The sequence below is a fragment of the Seriola lalandi genome, unplaced genomic scaffold (assembly GCF_002814215.2).
Source record: "Seriola lalandi dorsalis isolate HSWRI2012SDOR001 ecotype SW California unplaced genomic scaffold, Sedor1 jcf7180002053102, whole genome shotgun sequence".
In the NCBI taxonomy this organism is placed as follows: domain Eukaryota; kingdom Metazoa; phylum Chordata; class Actinopteri; order Carangiformes; family Carangidae; genus Seriola; species Seriola lalandi.
The window spans coordinates 296,777-319,688 of record NW_019523655.1 but is presented as its reverse complement, the minus strand read 5'-3'; the positions used below and the strand labels follow the sequence as shown (position 1 = coordinate 319,688).

The window sequence follows — 22,912 nt, the reverse complement described above, 5'->3', positions numbered from 1 at the left end:
TGCAGATGTTGCTAAACTGCATTAAAAACCCTAGTAACTCATATGGAAGCCATGACTGCTTGTGGATTACAATGAGGCCTATTTATGATCTGTAAGTCAGCTTTGTTATTCACATGAGGGGGTGTACTGGAAAGAATCTGAGTGTTCAAGAGTTTCAGATGAACAAATAGTTCAATTGTCCTCTAAAATCAGTCTGGAAACGAGCAGTGGGACCATCTTCCTCTGATGATTTTCAACCTCCTCCAACGTGACAATATTCTGTATTTTTCCCCCAACTATTATTATGAGAGTAAGAAGAAGAAGTCACTGTATCCAAAAAAGAAATGCTTTAATAAAAGGAAATAAATACAGTGCTTTGGATGGCAGTTAGAATCCATTACAGGCATGGGTTATTGCACAGCTCTAGGGACAGACAAAAAAAACCCCACTTTGCCAGACATCCATTCAAAGTTAGAGCAACAGTGGTATCTGAGACAAATTTAACACATTTCATCCAAAACACGCACAATAAGTTTCAATGCGCATTTCTGTCTGGTTACATATGGCTATAGGCCCTTCTTTATCAACTTCTGAACATTTTAAAGACTGACAACACGCCTGTGACAGCACTTGATCTTTTGACTTAATGATGGCTTCAGACTGGAGTGTTGAATCTACAAAAAAAGGTACAGTAGACATTTCCCTGATGTTTGTGGTGCCTTTAACAAAAATAAATAAATATACTGTCATCTTTCAAAATGCTGTGCATTGAATGCTCATGTAGTCAAAACTACAATGACAAAACTGACAAAATTCGCTTAAATTGTCTCCAGTTTAGTTGCTTTTTTTTAAGCATGCAAAGTGAACACAGTTAAAAAATTTGTGCATGAATCAAGAATTGCTCTCATGGAAAATGTGCAAAGTTCACATACATTTTGGAAACTCGCAGCCAAATCACAAACACTGGCAGGAACATTGTTGTTATTGTTACGAGGGTCCTTCCACACTCCTACAATACGTATCTGCTGTGTCTGAATCCACAGTGTTATTTAAAGATGCAGAGGCAACAATGGAACAGTTTTTGTATTTTGCATTGCATTTCAAAGGTTTCCAAGGTAAATAGCATTCCTGCTGTGCCAGTAACATGTTAAAGTTGCTTCACTCTTGCTGCAATGTAACACATGCAAAAAAAAAAAAAAGAAATACATAAAATCAACGATGGGCTGGATTCTACATCATTTCTGTGCAATTCATAGCTGATGAATGTGCAAGATCCACCAGGTCAAATGTAGAAACACTTTCGTATCACTCACTTGTCCCTGCTTCCGCACTACTTCCCGATTACCTATCTGGTCATCTGAAAGGCAGCCTGGTTTCAGTCAGTAGGCCTTTGCACATATAACACAGACATTTAATACTAATAAATTGAATTCCAAACAGCCCTTGATTGCGTGTAACAGAAAAGCAGCAGCTTGCACCATAGCATACTAAAATAAGCTCTTTGATAACTATTACAACAAGCAAATTTGACACTGACAGTAATCAAATCTGTCACATGTATCTCCATAAGCATTAATTTGAGGGTGGTTCCATTTCTTCATCCATTGCCATTGCCTTATAAACGATTTCACGAGACATCCATAAACAATCATAAGTTGTTTTCTACTCGGTAAAGACCACAAAGCAGTTTCTTGGATGTGTGTTGGCACTCCCTGCAAGGTCTTCTTGTTCCAACATCCATTAAGTATTAAAATGACACCATTCAGAGTGAGCAAGCTTTCTAATTTCTTCAAAATTACTACTGGGTGTGTTTTTAAAGGACCATGTTAGAACATAAGACAGAAAAACAAAAATGGTATTTGCTGTATCTAGTTGTCCATATTTAAATTTGCAAGTAGTGTCAATTAGGCAATCACACGGGTTTAGTGACTGTAAAACACATAGGTTTTTAAGACTAAAGAAGCCCATTTTTAACACAAATAAAAATAAGTTGACATATCAATGACTCAAAAGGGGGAAGTGTGAATTAGTCACCAATTCACAAAAAAGGCGAACAAGATACAATTACCTTTTGTGTGCAGTGTATCACAAAAGCCACAAAATAAAAAAGGATTTATTTTCACCTTAGGCCAATTATATGGAATAAAAATTTGCCTTAGCTTCACTAAAGTAGAGAAGCTAATAAGCTAGACACATAACTGCTATTTGGCCACAAGTTTGAATCCCATTTTCCCGAGATGAGATCTAGGTTTGTACCCACAAGAGCCTGAAAATTGCTAAGAAAAATATGTCTTATTTTTTTTTAAGAAAAAATACATCTAGTACCACTGATTTCATCTGGATATCAATATAAAGATATGAGCACAGAAAATTCTCTCCATACCTCATCCTTACTATAGAAGCATGGAAATTAGTTTGAGTGAGTGTGATCATTTTGAGTGAGACCTCTTGTCTAGTAAATGACATCATCAAGAGATTTTTAGACTATGATCTGGATTCATAATCTGCGTGTAACAAAATAGCTATACATGCCCGCAACTTGTTTAAGTATCATGATACAAGCCTCATATGGCTGTAAACCTCTGTACATTTATTTTTACTTGGAAACTAAGGATGTCCTGAAAGGTGTTCAGCTGTAACAGTTGTAATAAGAGACATTTTATTCTTAACACTTGTCACTGTAACTGTTTAGTTACTGAAAACTAAACATGAAGGGAAATTCAGTTTTAGTGTGAAGTATATAAAAGTGGCAATTCGCTCGTTTTATTTAGTGCATATCTATTTCAAGAGACAAACTATGGTATATATCATGGAGGGAGAAAAACAAACTAAATATAGCAAGTTTGTTATGTCTTTCTTCATACTTCCAAAACATTGTTAAAGGGATAATGCCCTCACTTTTTGTTCAGAAAAAAAACTAAACAGAAATATTCTTCATGTGTAACATTGTTTGGCTAATGTTGAAAGGCATTGCATTCGCTTGTTAGCATAAAGGTTTACTACTGTTGTTGACATTTATATTTGTCTCTCCTTCACATCAAAGAAAAAAATCACAGAATCAAAGCCTCTGTGGCCGAGGGTCAGGCAAGTGTGTCTCAAGGCTCCAGACTGAGTCACTGGGATGGAGGCTGGATAGAAACAGTAAAATGAAATGTATTGACACTTTTCCAACAGGCTGCATTTGTTGCTTAAGGTTGAAGACTTGGGGACAAAGTTAGAACTTTCTTCTGCTGGGTGCAACAAATTTCTGTGCTTCAAACTCATTAGACTCATATTCCATGTTTATATGCAACTTGTGGTCATACTGGCAAAGGGTGCACCTCCTTAGGGGTTCCTGGTCCAACACTGTCACCCTTAGGGTGCACAATTGTGTACAAACTACACAACAACACAAAGAGACAAAAATGCACATCTTGGAATGACGTCAGTTTGTCAGTAATGATTTCCAAGTGTTAAAGAAGCTGAATCACGGGGAGATAAATGAAAGAGATTAGTGTGTTCAATCAGTTTGTGTGCATGAAAAATAAATGGATGAAGTCTATTCTTGTGTTTTGTCAAAAAGATGACACACCCTTTCGGGGCCAAGTTATATTCAAGTGTGTGTCGTAATGACTGTGCTTTCTCAATCTGGCTCTGGAGTATCCTCTGCTGGGTCAGAGGGTGTCTTCTGCTTGTATATGAAGGTCAACAAGAAGAGTGCTATATCATGTGAGCACCAGTAGCCTGTGTGTGAGGTAACTGCTGACCAATAGCGACTCTCCACCAGACCTTCTCGCAGCTCAAAGTCGATGCGCCGCTCCAGTTCCACTGTAGGACAGAAACAGGAAATATACATGTGAGCTAATGACTAAGATCCTCCCAAGACATTTTACATGTAAAAATTAAGTTCTAACTTCTGTAAAGAGACTTTTCCTATAATGGTTTAGTGTGTACAGGTAAGTGAACTTACATGTTGTGTCAGTAATGGGTGAGGTGGGCCGTGTCATGGTGGAGAGGCCATATGCTGACTGGCTTTCTGCCCGCTTCTGCTCCTCTTCTTCAGTGTTTGCCCCTCCATCGAGTCCTAAAGACACTGAAGGCTGGCTGTTGGAGCGGGAGAAACGCGAGAAGAGGATGCCTCCGATACCTTTCCCTATGCTTGCCGCTCCTACATTGAGGCAGTGTGGAGAGGACATAGAAAGAAAAAAGACATGCTGGGTGGAATGTGACTGAGAGCAAAACAAAAATATGGTAGTAATAATTTGTCTTTCTGTTTTTATTCTTCTTTCATTTGCTTTATTTCAAAGTATAGGGGAAGCAATGTGTGTGAGCCCATTCGCCATCTCTCCACATGATGGCACTGTTGATATAGTGCTGGAGACAAATTGAGCATTTCACATACTTCAAATATTCTCACAGGGAGAGTGGATTTTACATAAGGACTATCCACAGAGCTCTAATTAATCCCCTATGCCAGTCTTAAAAGAAAACATTTTCACCTTTCTTCTCCATCCCAGACACTTCACTAAAGTAGTCTATTCTCACACAATTGTAAGCAGTTAAATATCTTACAAACTTTACGAACATCTGGTTTTATTTAACAATTCAAACTCTTCTGGACTGGTATGTAATACCTGTAATAATCATATCCACAGCAATCATATACAGAAAACAGTTAAAGAGTCCTTAATACCATTTGGTACTGTATTTTTCACCATGAGGTAGCTTTAAAATCTTTCTAAGACTTTAAACTGTTCCAGTCATGTAAACCATTATAGGCAAGTTTGGAACAGTTTGAAAAGTGATGGTGGTGTCATACCCAGTATGCTGGCCTTGCCCAGACTAGTGATGGATTCTCCATAGTGCCTGCGGGGGAGGACAGGAGAAGTGCTCGGGCTGGGAATGCTCTCAGTGTCAGATGTTGGGTCTTTGACTGGGTTGAGGAAGGTTGGCCGGATCTCATTGTAGGGTGTGGGGTTGGTGGCGCTACACCTGATAAAGAAAACAAAACCCAACCATTCAGAGCATTCATACTTTAAAAACATTCTTTGTGTGTGCAAGGTATAACATCAAGTGTTATAAGTTGTAAGATGCAAGCTGTTACCAGTGTATCTGAACAGGTGCGATATTGCTGTAATGTTTGAGGATGAGGGGCTCCAGTCTGTAGGCCTGCAGAGAGCAATGAAACTTCAGTATTTACTTAACTATTTTCATATTAGGTTAAAATTATTAGTATTATTAGAATTAGTATTAGGAGAGCACAGTGATGAATGAAGTCCAGTGAGAAGAGCAAATTCCTTCTGATAAATTTGTGAGGGTAAACACTAGGGAAAAGGGGGGACTGACCACAGGGTCTGTGGGATGGAAGACATTGAAGAGCCTGCTGCAGATGGAGGTGGGAAGGATGTGGTCCTGGTGGCAGCTGGTACCAGGGCGGATGCCTCTCAGGGCCAAGAACACTGCCAGAGGCGAACCCATGCAGAAAAAGTTCTCCACCTGTCAGACAAAAAGTGAAAATAGTGATAGCTCAGAAATTTTATCTTTTCTATCTAGTTTTGCTATAATAATGGACAAAAGAAAAACAACATACACCACCAAATAATTACATTGCTATGATAAATATTCACATGAGGAAGTGTCATTGATCTGAGTTATTTAGTCTTAATGTAACCTTGTAAGAAAAGCACTGAAATCTCCATCATTTATCATTTTAGAGTGATGTCATATTGTAAAAGTACACTTACAGTAAGTTTACGTAACTGAGCATCTTACCTTAAATTTGAGGGCTGGGGGTGCTGTTGGTTTAGAGGCCTCCAGTGTGAGGAGCTGATTTTCCAGCTCTTGCAACCTGTTAAAAACAAAAAAACACAGTGCCCATAAACTGTAAAAAGAAATTAAAAACTTGATCTAAAAACTGAAATCATAGGTCGACAATGAATTGTAATATTAACCCCTTGTATGCACTACTTTCACCTGCAGTTATCCACACATACATGAACACACACACACACACACACACACACACACACACACACACACACACACACACACACACAGTTTTCAACCACTCCAGTGGCTTCTTGTTGCTCTACGGTAATGATGCACACACCAAATAATATTGCACACACAGGGTATTACAGAGGAAGGAAGCATATTAAAGTCTCTTCCCTTCCATTTGATCATGAGGCATCACAATACCCTGCTGTCTGACAAAAGCAAACAGGAAACACAGCTTGCCACCTGACGATCTTACAATGGAGCATGTGAGGAGCACACGCTGTATCATGTGTGCCAGAAAAAACAGACAAATGCTCGGTTTAATGTTGAATTCGCATGAGTGGAAAACGTGAACAGCATGGACTGTTTGCTCTTCTCAAGAGAGCTGAAGGTAAATTAGAAAGCTGAGATGATTAAGCCCAGTTTAAACATCCAGTTAGTTCACTGTGTGGTATTCTGCTACTAAATTAATCTATATTATCAAATTTATATATAAGGCCTCTCTGAGATTTTTGTGGGAAACTATTTCTTAGGCTTTCTCTAAATACCTCTAGCAAATCCTTTAGGACATGCAGGTATAAACACAGTCCCTGAGATCTACACAAGCAAGACCTACCTATTCCTTGTGAGCCGTAGCTGGTCCAAAACATGCCTCTCCTCATAGGACATCCAGCGCAGGTCCAGCTCCTCTTCCACAGCGTGATGCTCCTGCAGGCAGAAGCGCACAGGATCCCACCCTGTCATGATGTCGTAGGTGATGACACAGCCGAGGGAGTGAGACACGACGGAAACTTTCCCTCCCCTCTCCTCAAACTCAGGATTGCGGGAGCAGAAAAGTGTGTACAGTCTGTTTAGCTCCTGTGTTAGGCCCTTGGTGATCTGGAGGGACAGGAAGTGGAGAAGTTTAACGGAAGATTGGTGTGCAACAGTGATGTCTGAGAGTTTCTGAAAGTGCGTGACTCTCACCTCATCCCTGTATAGGGGGCTGTTGTAGTACATGATGTCCATAGCACTGCTGTTGAGGAGATCTCTCAGTCCTCTCACTTTGTCTGGTGTGATTGAGTCTACTGTATCTACAGAAAGATACAACCAATATCACAGTTCAAAATATATTCAAGAAATTTAGTGCTATAGGATAGTACCTATATTGATATTATAGTCAACTTTTCTCAAACTTTTCACTTTTGATTAACTTAGCTAGCGGTATCAACAGTATATTAGTGTATGACAGCAGCTCTGCTTCATTAGCTGCCCTCATTACGACAGGAAAGACACATGAGAACAGCATAACACACTTGAAGCACAAACCAAACACAGTCAGATGCATGCTCACTCTAAAAAAAACATGCTAACCTCCATCCAGTGCGAGTTTGGAGCGCCACTCAACAGGCAGGAACTCCACATGCTCCTCATTGTTCTCCGAGAAGTGTTTCTCCTCCATCTTCCTGACGCCCTCCCTCAGCCTGAACAGCCACATGACAATAAAGATCATAGAGCAGATTATGACAACATTAAATATTTTATGACTTCAGAGTGTATTTGGATATATGTTAGCCTATATGCCAAAAACATTCAGATACAAAATGCAATAAAAGAAAGTGATTTAGAAACAACGTCATCGTCACATTGTTTGGGCAGCAGTGTATTATAATGACAGGTTGTGAGTGGATGACTAACAGCCTCTATGTTTATCCGCCCTTGCTACAGACTGACTAGAGAGTCTGTGTTTGCACTCGTTCCTTCACAGACTTTAATTACTGTCAGGAAGAGAAAAATTATGTCCATTTTACTGCTCACTGATGCAGCAGCTTCCCTCATGCAGCACACACACATACCCAATGGCTGCACTGCTGCTAGTTGTATATGGGGCAGCATTAGCATGCAGGAAACACTAAATACACAAAGAGAGAGAGAGGGTGAGGTAGGGTGTTGACATGGGTAAATGGAGGCTGAGAGAAGCTTTTAGATGAACAGTCTCCAAATGAACCTAATGCAAGTTTTGACAGGACTATCTAGTGTATCTGCAGCGGAACTTAAATGCTCAGAGGTTTGAGCGCTGCATTGCAAAGCTCTCTGTGCTGCACCCACAAGGACTGCCTAGCTTTTAGGTTGGCATTAATTTGGGCAGTGACATTCTAGGTTTAGCTAAAAACATTTTAGAGAGACAGTCCCTGATTTTTATAGAGCGTAATAATACCCCCAAACCCCCACTATATCCTCTATCACTGAAACTTTGAGAGGAACAAAACTGATATTGAAAAAAAAACAAAAAAACAAGGAACTGACTACACATGCCAAGCTGATCTTTCCTCTTGGCAGAGGAAAACGTGTATACTGTAATCCACAAGGAGCTGGGAGTGAGGCTTAAAGTGCTCTGCAGCTGGACTTGGTCTACTTTACCTGCTTAGCTGGCCTAAGCCGTGAGCAGTGGCCAGACGTTGACTTTGTGACACAGAGACACACATGGCACTGGTCCGCACATTCTGTACTACAGCTTACAGTAAGGGCCATGGATAAAGGCCAATACAGCTGTCATTGTAGTTTCCTCGAGCTTTGTGAACTCTACACGAATATCTACTATTGTCGATGTTCCTCATTAAAACATGAAACCTTTGAAAAGACAAAAGCTCAGCAAGCTGATAACAGGATTGGCTAGCAGTATCAAACCACAGCGATTCTCTCACGGAGATCTCTGAAAGTTGAGCCACCACTCAAATAAAATAGAAGTAAATAGGATTTTGTTTGTGCTGCTCAGAGCACAGCTGGAAATACAGGCTTGAGAGATGGATTGATGATGTTGGTGTAACTGGTTAGTTTATTTATCTAAGTTTTAACACAGGGATAGCATGGGCCTGAGCTGACTGGATATAGATTTTTCATCCAGACTTTTACCCAGTATTAGCATGTGTCTACCCTTTATGTTTCCTGCAGAATTTTTGAAATGTTGCAGCTAAGTTTGTTGCATTGCACTGTTTCTGTAATTGCTTGTGTTGCAGTGCATTTCCCCTCAACTTTTAGTGTGTAGTGCTTTGTTGGCCAGACAAGGCACTTCAACAATACAAAGAAAAAGTAAGAGAACAGCAGGACAGGATAAAGAGAGTGAGAACGAAGAGGAAGGGAGGAGATCAAAACACAGAGGCTGCAGGTGCAGTGTTATCAAGAGAAATGCTTGAAATACCTTCAATTGCTGTAACTATGGCTTTAGATTAACAAAGCAGAGGGAAAAACCGAGCAACATCCCCAATTTAGTTAATAGAGTAATATGCTACTTATATTTATTATATTCAGCATTGTGTAAAAATTAATATGCAATGAGTAGTGCATAAGTAATAAATTAATACATGCACTGGTTACATAGTTGGCAAAGTTTCAGGACAAAGAAGTTGTCTGGAATCATAAGAACCTGCCCGACAGGATATCTGAAACCCCTCATTAGTTCATCATGTTCTGTACAAGCTTAGTCACGAGGCCAGGTAACTGACCACACAGAAAATAACACAATCTATAGCTTGTGTTGTGAAAGAGAGAAACAAACTAAAAAGGGGGAAGAAGTCAGCCATTCTCATGAAAGCCACAGGAAAAACAAAATGACAGACAGAGAAGTATGACAGACAGATAGTGTCTGAAAAAGAAGAGAAACAAAACAGAGAGCAAACAAACTTCAAAGCAATTCAAGCATCACATCATCCCAGAGAGATTTCTTCTCATCATGTACTTGAATTAACTTAGATTGGGTGTAGATGTATGCAAATAAAAAGGGTAAAAAGGTGGAGGTTGTGCTTTTTTAATCCTGACAGATTCCAATGGAATAAAGGTGAAAATTTTGAGGTCTCACTGACAAAAAGGAAAAACGCAAATCCTCAAATAAATCATCTCATTAAATACTGCAACTCACATTCCAGTGTTTTTAATAATGCGTCCCTGGTCCATCTTTTGTCCAATCCCGTGGACCACAAAGACAACGTGTGTAGTCTGAGGGGGTCTGTCCTCAGGTGAGGCCTCCTCAACATAACCCCGATGGAGCCGTGTACCACTACTGGAGGCTGGAAGAGGAGAGAGGACAGGGCTGGATCATTATTGCAATCAGATGTTTACTTGTCATTCATGTACAGTACATTTACATTTCCTTCAAATTTACATTTTTACAGTATTTTCTGTCCAGCATTTGCTGAATAAACACATTTCCAATCTGTTCACTAGAGGGCTATAAATATATAAGAGATGGTGTGGTGTTTAAGTAACGTGCTGTTCTGGGTCCAAACAGGACAGCAGGTTAGACACGGAGTCCTGCTGTGACTGTGGCCCTTGTAATGTGCCCAGAGGGCTGAGCGTGTGTCCTTATTTAGAATCTATAGTCTAGTCCAGTCATGTGCTGTGCAGCAAGGTGATACGAGCCAATGGAATTTGCTGCTGTCTGGACAGCACTAAGGAGATTTCCTTTTGCTATGCATTTGTGTCAGGGGAGACTGAGATAACCAGTGTCAGCTCCTCCTCTTATAATCTGAGAGCAGGAGATGAAAATGTACCATGGAGCTGGGAGACTATTAGACCAGATTAGAGTCACCCATACAGATCAAACATCAGACACTGGGTTAAACTGCAGTTGCCATCTTCTCAGCTACTCTAGGGCCATTTGACCAAACCTAGCATCTGAAAATAACAGATGGACGCTGTGTGATTTTCTGGGCTAATCCATTTAAGAGACTGATCTGTACCCAGCCATGTTTAAATAACTGTTACAACAAATGGCTGTTAATACTAGCAAATGATTGTGCACAGCACATGCAGTAATATGGATGTCATTTGTGCATTAAATGGACAGAAAATTTGGTAACGGTGTTGACCTAGTGAAAATGAAGCAATTACGTTTTTTGACAAAATGTTTCGTTTCACACAATTTATAACCAGAGTTTTAGCAAAGGTGATACGAACGGTTTTTATTTGAGAGTGTGAAGCCATGCTAGTAGTTCTGTAAGGCCCCATTGTACAGTGGTGCTTTGAGCTAAATGCTAATGTTAACCCGATGCTGATGCTAGAGGGAAAATTAGAGGGTGATTAAAGTCATTAGGATACAATGTCTGGGAACCATGAATGTCTGTACAAAATCTTATGGCGATCAATGCAATAGTAATTGAAATTTTCCTGATCTGGACCAAAGAGGTGGAGCAACCAAACAATCCTGGCATCGCTAGAGTCCTGTTGTTAGCATGGCTAAAAACATGTCATGTAATCATGAAAAAAAAAAAAATACTTACTACAGTTTATTGACTATCGATTTAATTCTAACAGAAAATTTCAACCTATTTCATGTTGACAAAAATGACAAAAAACACACAAATCTGCAGTATGATTAGGAAACTGTTTGTCCACCTTACTGTCTGGAGAGATGATGACAGTGGATAATTACAAACCTTTGGAGAAGCCCAGTTTCTGAGTGACGGTGCGTGCAATTTTGGAAGTGGTGGCATCACTGTAGAGGTAGACCTCATCCACGCTGTGCCAATCCACATGGGTCCGACTCAGCTTCAAACTGTGGATGGCTGTAGGAGGGGGCAGTGAGAGAGGAGTGAGTGAATGAATGGAAGGAGGAAAAAAAAGAGGACGGCATTGGCAGATGATTTGGGAAATTGGGCAAAGAGGAGAAACGGGTGAAGGAAAAAGGTTCACCAATACAAAATTTTGTGGTTACAAATTTTAGGGAGAGTACAGAGGGAGAGAGATTGAAGACACCATAAGAATTACACCAAGTTACAATCATCTTAAATGCAGTAGAAAAAAAAGCAAAGGTCTAGGATCAATCTATTCGAACAGCTCAATCAAATGCAGTCTGGAGCATTGATCTGCAGGTGGAAAGAAAAACACATCAAACTATCACACACCATGATTGCATATTTCAGCTCTTGCTTGTCCGTCCTGCTTGTGCATCATCATTCTGTGTTGACTGGAGATATATTTGTGTACTTGTAAAGTAACATGTAAATTCATTTTCACTCCAGGTTAAGTTTTTCTGCAGGTTGTCCAGGTGCAAATGCAGTGACTAGAGCAAGCAAGAGCAGAGGTATGACTAGAGGGGTGGCACCATTTACTACAGAAGATAAGAGCGATAAATGAGACTGGTTGACTTGAGAGCTTTATTTATGTCCCTGCAGCATGTCCTTTCGATGTCCTGTGCAGTCAAGTTCATCTGAATGAGACTAGTGGAACACTCTGGCATTGGCCCAGTGCACAGTCATGACTCTTTGTGCTGTTCTGAACCAATCTGAGGATTAAAACCCTTCAGAATGGGGTACTGCACTCGGAGAAACATTATGTTCCAGACGACTCTTTTGCAAGCTTGAAACAATATTGCCCACAAACATTGAAAATTAATAGGTACAAGTGTAGCAGAAACATGTTTTTACTGTATTACAATGTTGTTTCCAGAACAACACTGACAGCCTGAGAATTTTGTACACACTGTGGGAAAATGACCAGGAAATCCCTTGTGTCATGTGTCAGACCTGTGCATGAGTTTGTTTGTTTTTTCTTTCATCGTTTTGCATTTGGACATTTACAAGAAATTCCTATATACATGTAAATTAATAAAAGAAGCGATACTCCATATGAACAGAGCCCATGTATTTTCTGTGTGACATGGTGGGGTTAAACTAGGCTTCTGTAGCCTGGCAAGCTAATTTCTTCATTGGACAAGCATGACTTGTTGGTAATGCAAGGCCAAGCAATTATTGCACCTTAACTGAGACCTACTCACTCTGAGTACAACCAGTGTGAAAATGAATGACTGCCTCTAAAAGGAGAAGGACAAACAGGGTCTGGAAGAAGACAAGGAACAGAAGTGTTGGACTAAAGGGCACTAATCAAATTTGGAATAACAAATGGAATAACATTGTTTTCCCTGTTAAAATAATAAAGCTTGTGTTCTTAGAAACCTGTGGTGAGAGATTCGATAGCATACATAGTTTCTTCTCTCACATCATTTATCCCTGTAGATCCTCAATGAAACCACTCAGTAGTAAAGGAAGCATATGCTTAACCTATAATCACACAGTTTAAAGTGGCCTCCTGTTCTCATCTATCTCATGCACTCACAGGTGAAAACACAGAAGAAAAGTAAGCTGCTGTGTGAGATGAGACCTACAACTACTGCACAAGGAAGGCCACTTCAGACTGTTGGGCTTTATTGGTAGCCATGTCCACTGTAAGACAGGAGGTCTCAGCGACCAAGTACAACTTCTCCAGTTAGCTGGCTTTATTAATATCAAATGTTAGTCTGATGCGACTTAAAAGGTAAAATGTAGCCAGTGAGGTAGAGTGATGGTTAGGGGTTTGTACAAGGATACTTCCTGTTTTACAATGAAGAGCAATGCATTGTCAGAGGAAGGGGCAGGAGGAGGGGATCAAAGTCTACGGGAGGAGCTGGCAGTCAACCAAGAAAGGTTAAAGAGTTTACTGAGCTAGTTCTCTAGCGGCCATGGAGAACTACTGACAGACATGTGGTGAGAGAGAGGGTTAACCATTAAGGGATGAGAGGCAAAGAATGTGATTAAGAGTGGGAAGGGGCTGAGCAAGATGTTGAAGTAGAAGAGAAACAGGGAAAATGTGGGTGAGAGAGTTTGGGATGCACAGAGCAGAGAAAGGAGGGGTGAAAGAGATGAAAATGTAGGTCTCCTCAAATCAATCACGAATACGAGGTGCTATGACATTAGTCTGGGGCTGTGACAATTGTTTTCTAAGGAAAGATAGCAGTTACAACTTTTTCTTGGCTATGGCGTTCGATGACATGTCAATGTATAAGCTACATTCCCTTCATAGGGTTTTCCCACCTCTTGTAGGGAAGGACAAGACAGAATACTAGTGCAATGTTAATGTAATGTTAGTATAATGTGTACTAGTTACAATACTGTAATACTCTCAATACAGGTGGTGTGTTATACAGGAAAATACAGGTCTCTGTTGAGGTCTACTTTGGACACTAGGCTTTAGGTCAATGGCTGCTTGGACTTACTATGAGATAAGGACACAGACCCCAAGACCTCGCTGTTCAGCATTTTTGATGAGGGTCAATGCACCCAGAACTAGGGCGGTGATGGACCTCTAAGAGGCCGACTCTACACAACGTGTTTGGGGGCCATAGTAAATAACTACAATGGCTCCTCTGTTCAGTTCATCACTTGTGCTTGGCTCTCAACAGAGTGCTTTGTTCATTGCCCTTAGCGCGGGAGCTAGTGATGGTGGTTCATTAATGACGGTCATACTGCCAGAAGGGATAAGAGAGAGAAAGGAATGAGGGAGAAAGTGAGAGACAGGGTTGGAGAGATAAACAGGGGTAAAGAGGGGTGGCTTTTTTGAGGACCAGCTTATTCATTCCAGATCCACTGGTTTGAAGGGTCTTGCCCTTGTAGTTGACTGAACCGTATTGTCTAATCACTATCCCAGCAAGGAGATGAGAGACAGGTTTCCTCAAAAAGCAGCAACAGCTATAGCAGTAGAACCAAATCCAGAGTCACAGCACAAAGGGAGACATTCTAGCAACTAGGCCCAGTTAAGGCTGCAATAAAGAACTGGGAGAGCAGCCTTAATCCATTTTAACACATCCATTTCTAACTGAGCCTAGCTCTAGCTCTAAGTATTAGATCTCAAAGGTCTGAACCACAAACAAAAGGAAACTCTAGCTCCACAGAGACCTAGGTTCTACAAGGAGAGAGGGTACAAGCTAGCGAATCTAATACAGCAGTAAAATCAAAAACAAAACAAAACAAAGAACAGAAACTTGGTATTTCACAGTACCTTGGCAGCGTTTGCGCTTGTGACCTGTAGTTTTAGCACTCGTCTGATATCCACTCCATTTGAACAGAAAAGGGAGGTAGAAAGGGGGCAGGTGGGAGAGAACTAACAACCAACAGAAAGTGAGTAATGGCCATTACCCTGGCGTCAATCACACATGCTACCACTGTCATCCCTCTTGAACAGGCCAATCTATCAAGTAGCGCTGCTATCAGGTTAACACTTCAAGGCCCTGGACATAGAACCTGTAGTGGTTACTGATAGGGCCTGGTGGCTGCAGGTAGATATCATGAAATAATGGAACAATGCCTAAGTAATAGGCTGGGGTATGAGTCAGCCTACAGCCCAAAATACAGCGCTTCTTGACATACGCCCAAGATGACTGAGGTAGACTCTGAATTACACTTAACTACAGAAACCTACTGTCTTCACTGTGAAAACGAAACATGTCATAAAATTAACAATGATTTCTTTAACTTCTTTTAACTTTTGTGTGAGTGCAATACACTGTAAAGCTTCTGAAAAAGACAGCATCACTGGAACACATTTTGTTTGTTCCACACTTAAAACATTAGAGGTGGAAGAAATAACCTTTAGGGGACAACAACAAATTTCCACAGAATAAATTATGAACAGAGTATAAGAAAATAGAACTGTATTGTAAATCAAGGGGCACAAAATTATCCAGCATTTCAAGACATTTTGTGAAAAAAGTGAGACACAAATAAGAGCACACTTTCTAGACAGCATCTAGAGGCATTTGTTTCCATTTGGGTTAATGAATACTTTATACTTTGCATTAAAATTGTTTCAGGGAACTGATTCTGAGTCCCGCTCAGAGCAAGAAACAAAAAAACAAAAAAGAAATCTGCATGTCAAGTATTGTTTTGTTGTTATTTCTCATAAACATAAAAAACACAAGTCCTGTTCCTGTAATTTCCTGTATTTTTATAGATATATGGTTTGGTAACTACCAAATCCTGAAAAAAAATGATAAAAACACTCACACACAAATGTTTACACTGATGAAACTAAATCATCACTGACGAAGCTAAGTAAAGTTAATAAACAATTGCTGCATCTAGATAATTAGTAAAATTAATGTGTTTGTATGTACATTTTAAACACTTACATACAACTTGAACCAAGCTGCAGCTCAATCAAACTGAGTTATATATACATTAAATCACTGAATTAGTCAAATGGCTGGCTCGATCAGCATCTGTTAATCAAATCTGTTAAGCTAAGTCCATGGGTCTCAGATCTGACTACATCATTCATTCTGAGAATCAGACTTGCAAATGTCAGCAGTGTCTCCCTCAGCAGAGGTGAAAGGCTGAGGCAGATGAGAGGAGACCTGCTGAGTGCACAGGATGTTTATTTGCTGTAAAAGCTATCAGTGAAATCCATTTGGGCATTACAGCACTGATGGAGCCATAAACAGGTGTTCCCTAATGAGTGAGAAATTCACTATGCACAGAATCCTCATCATAAGGAACAGATAACCTTTGCTGGTGTGGTAGAAAGTAATGTGCTACATGACACACATAACTTCATCTGAAGGCAAAACTTGACAACCAACAATCATTTCCAGATCAGTCAAGACAAAGCTATCTATTGTTGTTACAATGAGCAATAGACTTGGACAATCCCACAGACTTTTTGTCTCTTGCCGCCTGATGATTTCAAAACATATTTGATATCTTGAGCACAAAAATCACCAAAATCTAACTGATCTGTGCCAGATGTGAGCCCCTCTACCACACAAGACATTTCTGGTTCTTTAAAACATGTGCCATCAGTCATTAGTCGTGCAGTGTGTTCCCAGTCTCATGTGCTGGTTCAATAAATATCTAGCTGAATACATAGCGCACACAAACAAACTTGAGCCTTGCCTACCTCTAAAATACCAAAAGTGTTATGCTGACAGATGACACTGTGCTCAGCCCACTGCGTGCTGGCTTTATTTTTCCTTGACGTCTGAGAAGCCAAACAGACTGGGGCACACCCTATAGTTTCCACCATAGGCATACTCTTCAATACTCCACATACACGTGAATAGGAAAAGCTAGAAGTGAGCGAACAGGATCTTCTCCTGATTAAATATTTTTTTCTGATTCCTTTTTTTTTTCCTATTTGATATACAGCTCTCTGAAAAATTACAAATAACATTTTCCTCAGATGGACTTGCAAAATAACACTGGCACCATTATTCTAAGAAAAAACATCCCACTGATCAAAGTTGGAAATGATTTAAACGAAACATTAAAATACAATTAATAAAATCCATCAACTGTAACGTCCCTGTGGCCATTTTTGGCTTCAGTAACTGAAATAAGATCCATGGCTTTCCCTCTGATGCCACAAAGTCAGCATTTGTGACCACTGTTAATGTTCCTACGGCAACAGTCATTCTTCAAAGGATATGCAGAAAAGTACATTTGTACCATGAGAGAACAGGACATTTGTACACTTTCTGTACCGAGGAGTAGTCCTGCCCACATTCTCATGTTATGCCTGCATTGCACGCTGGTATGCTGATCATACTGTATGTCTTCTGCTTCACTAACCTTTAGTCTCAGCTAGCTACTGAGGCACAAGGAGAAGGGTAGAGAAAAGAGAGATGAGAGACGGAGAGAGTAAGAGATAGCAGGGAAAATGTATGTACTGCAGTAATGTCAGAACCTGGCTCACTCGCTTTATGATCCATTTATCTATCGTAATGCGGTTCAAGGTAGCCTTCTTATGGCTGCAAGTGCTTCAGATTTAATAATTCAGAAAGAAAATACTCTATTGTAACGGCTCCCTTTAACAGCAGCCCAGACAAGGTGAATTCACAGGATCTATCAGTCTCGTTATTTTAACTCTCTAGGAGAAAAACATAGGAGTGAAAAGCAAAGGCAGCAGGACGGTTCTAAAAACATGCTCAATGTTCTCACTTCTAGCTGTTAAATGGCAAAGTTGTGTCAAAATAAGACATTAGAGTTTTAATACTAAAAATTATGTAAGGTAAGAACCCATTTTTAACTGTATAATATTGTGATAGAACTAAACTTTGCAGATTATCTGACTCTGTGATTGTTTACATGCCTGTGTGCATATACAGATATTTTAGTGTCCATCGGTACATGTACACTACTGCTTGTGGAACAGGGGTGACCTTCCAGTTTGTTCCTAAACATGTCTATGATGCAATTTGAGGGACGATGTAATAGCAGGGACTATATGACCCAAAGGGTGACGATGCAAGTGACTTTCCTCTGCTCTGTTGATAGTCTTATCTACAGGCCTTAATTTATTCTGAGGAAGGGGAAGTGACAGTGTCCTGACATGTCCGCAATGGTGCAGTGTACTAAATACATGGGGCAAACAAAAAAAAGAGAACAAGCTAGATAGATTCGCAATATAAATCAATAACCTGTTCAAGGTCTGACTGAGGCTTTGTTTGATTCAGAACAATTTAACAATAAACAAAACACATTACAGGAACTAAAGCTAATTGGAAGTTCAGTACATATTATTGTTAAGCTGCCATACACTGATTTAGTATTTATGTTTCAAATTACTTTGGTGTTATTTTGATGCCTGTTTCTGTTTCGCTCAGTTATATTTGTAATGCAGACTAAATATTTTCTCACCCTCTTTAACAGTTGCTGCATCTTTTTCTCTGCTTCTCTCTATTTATCTGCCACATTCACACACCCACACATTCATCACCAGAGAAGGTCCTGTAGATCTGGCTGCCTTGAGAAGACTGCTGAATCAAAGGACCTCTTTCTTATTGCGTTCCACAGCTAAAGCCTGCTACATTTCGCCTGAGCCAGCCCTGCGACAGGGACGTGCCAGCATGCAGAATGCCAGAATGAGCTGCACCTGCTTTACATTGGGAGGATGACACGACAAAATCTACACACACACACGCACACACAAATACGCACACACACATATGCACGCAGGCACACACGCACGCACACGTGAATGGAGGCACCTGCTCCATTCATTTCTCTTGACTGCACATCGGTCCCACAGCAGGCAGGGGTGTCACATAATTCACCATTTATGACTCACAATCCTTTTCTTCTGGCTTTATTGTGAAGATGATGCCTTTACTTTTTAATGGAGTTTATAACTAATCACACCTAAGGGAGCATTTCCTCACTGCCCTAACACAGCACACTGTACGTGTTATTTTACAAGATACGGCCTGCCTGGAATAAAAATACTTCACATTCAGTGAATCCACCAGTAAAGAAGAGAACAATTTTTATGTCACTGGTTTGCTATAGTGTTTTGGGCCTTTTGTTTCAACCCCAAACCACACTATCATTTATTCAATCCTTAGTTACCAGAATGGATGTTTCTGTCCTGTGTTGTTTAAAATATGTGATATAGTTTGTGGCTTTCTAGAGTAAGAACATTCTGCCGCAATAAAATTATAAAAAATAAATATATTATCCTTATACTTCTACCCATGCCCTTCCCATTCTCTCACCATCTTTGCTATCGACGGTCCTGACGACCAAATCTGTCTCAAATGTGTCCTGCATCTGTTGCCCACGGAAATGGTTCAGGTGTTCATGCTCGATTAGGTCACTCTCCTCTTCTTCTAAAGGGAGCCAGGTACCGTCAATAAACCACTGGCCTCTCATCACTGAAATATGGTCTTGCTCTGCAAGAAAAAGTAAAAAGAAAACAGATTTAGTCTCAGCTACAAAACAATAAATTCCTTGTAAGGACAGACATTTGGGACCTAGTCCTATGAATCCAGGAACCTAAGGGGCCCTGATGTGTTTTGGTTGAAATTAAATCTTCCAAAGTAAGTGTTACCACAGTCCCTTTCTAGGAACTGATTCCTATTCAGTATGCGTTTTGGATGACGTAAACTGATTTCCATTTACCTCAACAAGTCTGGTAATTCCAGAAGGGCCAAGTCTCAGCAGCTTATGAATCGAGGCCGGTTTTGATTACAGTCTTGAGTGACATTATTAACTCATTCTCCTGGAGTGAATATGAGTGTAAAAGCAGAACTGAATGTAGGCAAATTTTGGAAAAACAGAGAGTGACACTGCCCATCAACATACTCTCATTTATAGACAGAGAGGCCAACCACAACGCTAAGGCTAAGAGAGACACACAAGAAAAACACACTGATAGAGGCTCACAGTAGATTCTAGTCACTCATTTGTGAAGGTGGTTCATATCCGGTCTGAGGAGATAAGTCAACAACATGTGACGTTTCAAATTCCCACAAAATGAAAAGTGAACTATTCACCTTGTTTGCTATATTTACATGTTAGAACATAAAGCCATTACCAAAACCATCACATTTTGTATTCTTGTATAAGAATATCTGAACATTTTACATTATATCAACAACACTTCCAACCACATGAACTGGTCTCTCTATCCATAACTTATATATTAATTCTTAAATATTCTCCTTGTGTATTTGTTTCCATCTCAAATGCAGGGCCTTAAATGCTAACATGACACTGTATTAGCAGTGTTACAGACCAAACTTAAACAGCGCAGCGAGGGCCTGAACTGACTATAAAGGACTTACATCCACAGCATGAACGTTCAGGAAAATAACTGCTTCTCTAAATGTCACTTGGCATTAACCTTCAAAAGAACCAGCTACCCACGAACCCTTTCATCAAGGTCAGGTTTTCTGAGGCTCTATAGTGACTGCTTTCATTTGTTCCCTGCCTTTTCCTGGAAATATCCATGAATTAGTTAGTACAGATCAGCTGAACCCAATAGACTGACTTCCTGTGTTGTTTAGATGTTCCCAAAAGACTAGGCTAAGTAATTACTTAGCCCGTAAAAATACTGAAAAACTATGCAATTAACTAAACTGAATGAATAATCATCTACTAGTTTGTATATTTTATGGGAAATCTTTTATGGGAGCAGGGATGGATGATGCTTGCACTGAGTCTCTGAGTGAGCACCAGACTTCTGAGTGGCTGTGGGTCATTAATCTGTATGCTGTCAGCCATTATACTGCAGAATATATGGTATATTAATGAGGTATATGTGCACAAGGGGAATTAATGCCTATGGACATGCACTCAGTTAGTGATGCTGCTGACACCTGCCACGAGCAGCTATATAACTTGTGACTGATGCAGAGCTAAAAATATGGTTTTAAAGACTTTGATCAGGGATATTCTTTTATGATACTCACGCTTCCAGTAAACAGGATAGCATTCTCTCTCTTTGATATCCACCTCATAGAGTCCTCCCCGGACACACACAGGCTCAACATTGATTTCAATGCTGTCAGGGTCCCTCTCTTCCGAGGACACAGTGGATGTGTCCAGGGACCCCCGGCCTCCGTGCACACTGCTGGTCCTCGTCTCCACCGGCACTGTACCGTTCAGCCCTTTGCTTTCCACACGGTTATTACTGCACTCTTCCTCCCCGACGCTGACCCGGGGGCCTGCTGCACCAGGGTTCAGCTCGCAGTATTTCCGAAACATAAGCTCAATATTAAGCGAGTCATGCCCGACAAAGGGCTTCCAAGTTTTCTTGTCCTCTTTGTAAAACCACCGCACCTCCTCAGGTCCGAGCTCTGTGACCACCTCGTTGAAGCGGTGTCTGGAGCTGTTGGACCGCGACCTCTTTCTCCTCTCGAACAACGGACCAACGTTGTTCCCGTCGTTGTCGCTGTACTCCAGAGAGCTGCTGTCGAGGTAGGCTCCAGGGGAACTCAGGTTCAACAACAACCCGGTCTGGGTGCTGTGGTGTTTGGCGTGTAGAAGCGGCAGGTGTCCGTCCAGTCCAGACTGGACCGAGGACATCCCTGCCTGCATCGCGCCGTCCATGGGACTCATCTCGTGACAGCACGAAAACACATCGCTTCCCAGATCCCACTCCTTGTTGTTGTTGGTAGTGTTAACGCTGACCGGTGAACCTTTACTGTCGGGGCTCAAAGAAGAGCTCAACGTGGAGGTTTTGGTTGTAATGTTGAAACTGCTCATAACTATCCGAGCAACCCAACCTCACAGTTACCTCCTCGTCTGTCACTTCACCTTGTCCAAGCTCTCACTACTTTGTAAGCTACCACAACATTTCACATTAGACAGTGCTAAAATGAAAATCTCAACAAAATTAAAGATCTCCAGACAAGCTCGCACCGCATTTCCTTGAGTGTACCGCTATCAGCTTGTTAGCTTGCTAGCCGGCTAAGCTAATGGAGCTGGTTGGAGAACTAGCGTACTACTAGCAAAGTCTGTAACGTTAAAACCAGAAAATCCGTCTAACCTTCTTTCTCCTCTAAAAACCTGTGTCAAACCCCCCACTTTCCTTTCACCGTGGCGCTTTCGTCCAGTCTGGTAGGTGTAACACTGTAGTCACCATACTTTGAGTGTTCCGGGTTTCGGTGGAATTTCAGATTCATTCGTTGTCCAAACAAACCTTGCATGGAAACAACGCTGTAGTATGCGTGTGTGTGGCTTGACAGCTGACGCACAGATCACAGGATTCCTTCGTGAACGCGCACGTAGAAATTACGCGAGCATGACGACAGTCTCCCACTCGTAAAACGCATTCATCTTTTTTTCCACTAGATGGAGACAAACACCTATCAATTGTTATAGGCCTTACTTTAATTATTTACAACGTGCAACGACTTGATCTGCCACTAGAGCGCAGCAAAGACCTGCTCATTGTAAAGCTGATGTCCCAACTGGTCCGCTGCTTTAGAGCATTTAGGTTTACTTAAAAACTTTATTACAGACTACTGCAAAGTTTTTAGTCACAAGGGTGGACAGATTAACAGGAACACTCCAATACAACATCACTGCAAACTTTGCTACAGCCACAAATCCTTAAATAGTGAAAAACAAACAGCTTTATGATTCAGTCTCCATATAAATTATTTCATATAGACAATTTTCCGTAAGAATATACTTTATATATTACGATAGAAGAATGAGATATAATCTTGATAGAATGAAAATCAAAATGAAGCAAGTAGCCACAAAGTGCCTCTTTGTTTAAGTTCAGCCCACGAGTCACTGGTGTCAATGAACTCCAAAATCTATTTGTAATGTATCTGTTCTAGTGCTAACCAGTGTGTTTACATCTTTGTGTGTGAGTTCATGAGTACAGTGTGAGTTTGTGTCTGTATCCCTGTGCATATGCGTGCATGTATGCATGTGCCCAT

General features: G+C 40.7%; 1 protein-coding gene across 2 annotated transcripts; it reads right to left on the bottom strand.

The window, feature by feature from the left end:
* Positions 1–311: 311 nt before the first annotated feature.
* Positions 312–22,183, bottom strand: ddhd1a (DDHD domain containing 1a). 2 transcript variants are annotated; one of them, XM_023400972.2, is made up of 14 exons: positions 20,930–22,183; positions 19,232–19,408; positions 14,743–14,844; positions 11,367–11,495; positions 9,851–9,998; positions 7,309–7,418; positions 6,922–7,028; positions 6,572–6,834; positions 5,731–5,806; positions 5,305–5,454; positions 5,063–5,127; positions 4,778–4,950; positions 3,929–4,126; positions 312–3,786 (listed from the first exon to the last, which is right to left on the bottom strand). In XM_023400972.2, exons 1-14 carry the CDS (start codon positions 21,723–21,725, stop codon positions 3,602–3,604), a joined length of 2,679 nt encoding a protein of 892 aa, XP_023256740.1. In that variant the 5' UTR covers positions 21,726–22,183; the 3' UTR covers positions 312–3,601. The 2 variants fall into 2 exon arrangements, with proteins under 2 accessions (XP_023256740.1, XP_023256741.1); XM_023400973.2 differs by lacking the exon at positions 14,743–14,844 and having other exon boundaries at positions 20,930–22,182.
* Between the last annotated feature and the right edge of the window lie 729 nt (positions 22,184–22,912).